Below are 4,264 nucleotides of genomic sequence, written 5' to 3' on the forward strand. Positions count from 1 at the left end.
GGCAAATCTGAACCAGCGTACTTGGGCAGCTTTTCCTGTTGTACAGCAGAGGTGTTTCTTACCCCATATCAGAGACCAAATTCTGGATCTCCCTATACTACATAAGTGTGGCTCAAGGATTTTCAAAATCTTCAGGTGCATAGCGCAGACCCTATAATCCCTCTCTTGAGAATCCTGCCAAGCCTTGCATGTGGAGCATGCCTTGGCTTCAGCTCTTGCTCCGCCACAATGCTGTTTGGCTGGAGGCCAGCTGCACCTGCTGGAGAGGGACTTGAGGCTTGCAACCCTGTTGGGAAGAACATGCTTTTGGTACACTTAGCAGCAGCAGCATCATATTGTGGGCTTTCCCTTGTGCTTGAGGGTGCACTGTATGTATACAACTGCAGGACAGCGCGTCTGTCTGCCTTGTGACTTAACATTGCAGATCTCTGGCTTTCTCATGTGACCCCCTGTGTAGCAGCTCACACATCTCCAGTAGAGAACTCTGTCTAACACCCAGTTATCACTCCAGAAGGGAAGCCAGGCACAATTTGTATGCTGTCACTACGTAGCAAAAGCATTTCATGAGCTGGTAGTGAGGAATCTGAACTGAATGCTGCCTGCAGTCTGTGGCCAGGCAGTCATATCCACAGTGTTGTTTCAAACGTGATGGATCCTCGTGTGGGAGAAGGAAAAATTTTCCCTGCTTCAGCTGGTGTGAAAACTTCCACCTGGCTAGAAGATAAGGCTTCAACCTTTGCATGGGAGTTTTAAGACTCAGTGAATGCAATACCTGCTATATGTGGCCCCTGGTTTGGGCAATTGTGTAATTTAAATTCTGATTACTCTTAAGAACCACACTGAAGTGGAGGTTAAGAACAATGAAAACTGAAAAACAGAAACCCTGAGTATGTATCAGACTGTGCTGCCATATGTGTCCCTCTGTTAAAAGACAACAGATGTTACTTATTTCACATTTAATTTCAGGCTTCCCATAAGCACTCACCTTCTCGATGCAGGTGTGTTATGGGTGGTTCTTCCCTGTCACTGCTGTGTCCAGGGTTGCTGTCTCTGGGTGAGGGGACAGACCGCACCCTCCAGCCAGGCCCCTGCAGGGGGTCTCTGCATAACTCCATGGCCCTGGGCTGCCCTGCTTGCCCTCCTTGGGCTGCAGCGTGTCTGCTAGAGAGGCAGTGGTGCTGTATGAAGCTTGGGAAAAAGTAGCAGGTATGTCTGAGCAGACAGAGTTAAAGAGAGGTAAAAATGTTGGTCTACTAAGAGTTGTAGGAGAGACAGAGTCACTTGGACTGATATCAAATGTAAAGTCTTTTAAATAAGAGAGTGCTTGATTATTTAGCTGGGCATAGTCAAAATTTATCTTGCTTCTAGTGATCTCATCTAGGATTTTTGCTCTACTTTTCTGATCTTCAGAGCAAATTTGCTCCCCATTTTGCTTCAAATGATACAGACTGCTGGATTGGAAACTTGTCTCATAGTTGCATTGGTTTGTGCTAGGAATACTTGAATATTCTGGATTTTGAACAATGCAGTTGCACTCATTTTGCAATAATAACTTATTTTTGTACTGAGACATCTTATGAATAATATTGTTCATTTCATTCCCAATGCATTTGTCTTCCAGGTGCTTGTTTTCATAGCTGATTTTTAATGATGCCACTTGTGTTACACAGTGCTCTAAGAGCTGTACTATATTAGTGCTGCTCTCCATTGATGTGGGGCTAATGTAGCTCTGGAAGTGTCTGAGAGTAAGAGGCTGCAGTGGTTTGTCACAGGAAATTGAGAGAGAGTGATACATTGGTTTATTTCTGTCCTCTTTCTCAAGGGGATCCAGGAGTGAGGTTGCAGCAGTCATGTAGGAGTAACATGATTCCACTTCGTGATTATCATCGAATGAAGGGTTTTCAGAGCTTTGAAAGCCACTCTCCACGTTCAACTTTTCTGGCAGTAGGTTTTTATCTCCAGGTGTCTTGCATCCTTCTGAAATTGTTGCCTTCTCCTTCTCAGTTGAAGATATCTGCAGATTGTCTCCATTAGCCCATGGTTGTGGTGCATAACTTGATGCTTTGGTGGTTTCCACAGTCCCAGGCACTGTAGATGATTCCTTGCAGTGACTCCCTTCCTTTCCTTGTAAATCCAGATTAAATGTGTTAGGGCAAGAGTCCAGGCTGTGGTCTCTTTCAGCAACATCTCCTGAAGAGGCTTGGTTTGCGTGTTTGCTTTCATCCAAAGACAAGTGTAGGTTAAATGTATTAGTTTCTTCCTTGCTTGATTTCTCCTGCTGAGCTTCTGTGCTCACTTTCTGCTCTGGACTGGGGCTGGGCAAGATCGATGAATCGTTAGACTTTTCTAGCTGTGATTGAGGACTCTGAAGAGAGTCAGGGGAGGAAACAAGTCCCGAGTGTTTTCTCAGCCAGTTTATTATCCCCATAGTCAGTGAAAGCTCAGTATCGCAAAGCTTTAGCAAACATTCTTTACCTTTCCATGTGCTGTGGAAAAAACCCTGGCTGATAATGTCTAGAGTTGGTTGGGAGGCCATGTTCTCCTCAGCTCCAACATGAAAGCTGTAAATGGACAAAGGGATTTCAATGGCTTGTTCTGAAATGCTTTCAGTTGTGCACAAGTCATCGTCCAGGACTGGGTTTATTTTGACTTCATTTGGGTCATAGAAAAGCTCATAAAGGGCATCTCCACTGTAGCTTTCTCTTGGAAATCTACCTGGAACCCCAGGGGTCTGAGCTTCCTTCATTTCATCATCTTGTGCAGGAGACAATGAATCATAGTAGCCTTCATCACTTGTGGATGTGGATTCCTGGTTGTCACTTTTTGGTGTTCCTGTTTCTCTGGAGCTCTCTTTGGAATTGTCACTATGTTTGTCAGGTGACACTTGAGGCTCTGTCACAGATGCAGCAGCCTGGCTTCTAGCCTTTTCCCCATCAGGACCGGGTACCTTTTGTAACTTCTTGTCAAACAGAGCACTCTGATGTAGCCTCACTGATTTGTTGATATTGTCCCAAAACTTTGCAAATTCAACGGTCTCATTCTGGCCAGGAGAGGCCAGCTGCTCCACACCCCCTTGGAAGGAGCCCATGACAGGGCTGTCTTTGTGCTTGCTTCGTCTCAGCAGAACTTCTTTGCTGCTCTCTAGCTCCAAGTGAGCAGAGCTCTCATCAGCAAAGATTTCCCCACAGCCAGTGAGCGAGTCAAAGCTCTTCAGCGAGGCGACATCTTCACACAGGGTGTTGCAGTAGTCGTAGGAAGAGTCAGACTGCAGCTCACTGTCTGAGCAGTCTTGTGACAAGCAATCAGCTGCAAACGGCTCTCCGGTTTTGAAAAGGTATTTTGCAAGACGCCCAGACAGCTCACTCTTGCAGCCTGGAGAGGACAGGTTCTTGTCCTTCTCAACCAGGAATGTGAGGTTGTCTGGTTTGGTTTTTTTAATATGAAAAATGTCTCTGAGCCCTTTCTTAGATCTCTTGAGGGAAATCCTCTTCCTGGGTATGGTTTTTGCAACAGCTGGTACAAAAGGCATCTGTGGCACAAAGTTCCTGTAATCGATCATCTGACTGCTGCATGCAGACTGGCTGGGGCTGACCACACAACTGCTGGAGCTGGACACCCCTGAGAAGCTGATGCTATTGACAAGTCTGCTCTTACCCTTTCCAGAAAAACCTTCTTCAGAAGCCCTGCTGCTGGGGCTGCAGTGCTCCATTTTGTCTGCCTCAGCAACGCAATCGTGGGTTTTACTCTTCCTTACAAGTTTGTAGGAGGACCCAGATGATTTTTCCAGGCTGTGGTCACCAGCTCCATTCCGTGCTGCTCTGGTAGAAAATCTGTAGTTCTTGTGTGTGGCCAAGCATGCCAACTGGACTTCAGCTACACTTTGGTTTCCCTCCAGAGCTGCCTTTTTGTCCTTCCCCATATCGTCTTTGTTAATAGGAACTGTGTGCACCGGTGGCACTTTCTCATGTTGCGCACTGGATTTTATGAAAGTTTTTCCTCTCTTGAGCTCCATGCTGCTTCTTCACATCTGTTTCTGTAAAGAAAACAGCAGAACAAAAAAATTGTGAGGTTGGTGTCTAGCACTTGTAAAATTTGAAAACAAATGGAGAACAAAGGGATGGATATTAAGCATTATAGAATTGAGTTTGTCACCAGAAATTTCCACCACTGTGTCATGGCACTGCATGAGAAACAGATGGAATGAAACTGAAGGTACGTGGGCAATGGCTGGAAGATCCAGCAAGGAGAAGACAGTACCCATTAT

The 4,264-nt window shown here is 45.7% G+C and overlaps 1 protein-coding gene across 1 annotated transcript; it reads right to left on the reverse strand.

Moving 5' to 3' along the window:
- Positions 1-1,003: 1,003 nt before the first annotated feature.
- On the reverse strand, positions 1,004-4,012 carry AMER3 (APC membrane recruitment protein 3). The gene has a single exon (XM_010073070.1). It carries the CDS (start codon positions 4,010-4,012, stop codon positions 1,004-1,006), a length of 3,009 nt encoding a protein of 1,002 aa, XP_010071372.1.
- Between the last annotated feature and the right edge of the window lie 252 nt (positions 4,013-4,264).

This window comes from Pterocles gutturalis, unplaced genomic scaffold (genome assembly GCF_000699245.1).
Source record: "Pterocles gutturalis isolate BGI_N339 unplaced genomic scaffold, ASM69924v1 scaffold23041, whole genome shotgun sequence".
NCBI classification, from domain to species: Eukaryota; Metazoa; Chordata; class Aves; order Pterocliformes; family Pteroclidae; genus Pterocles; species Pterocles gutturalis.

What these genes read in the sequence shown, in the direction of transcription:
- AMER3 (XM_010073070.1), bottom strand. Translation starts at nt 4,012, where the DNA reads ATGGAGCTCAAGAGAGGAAAAACTTTCATAAAATCCAGTGCGCAACAT.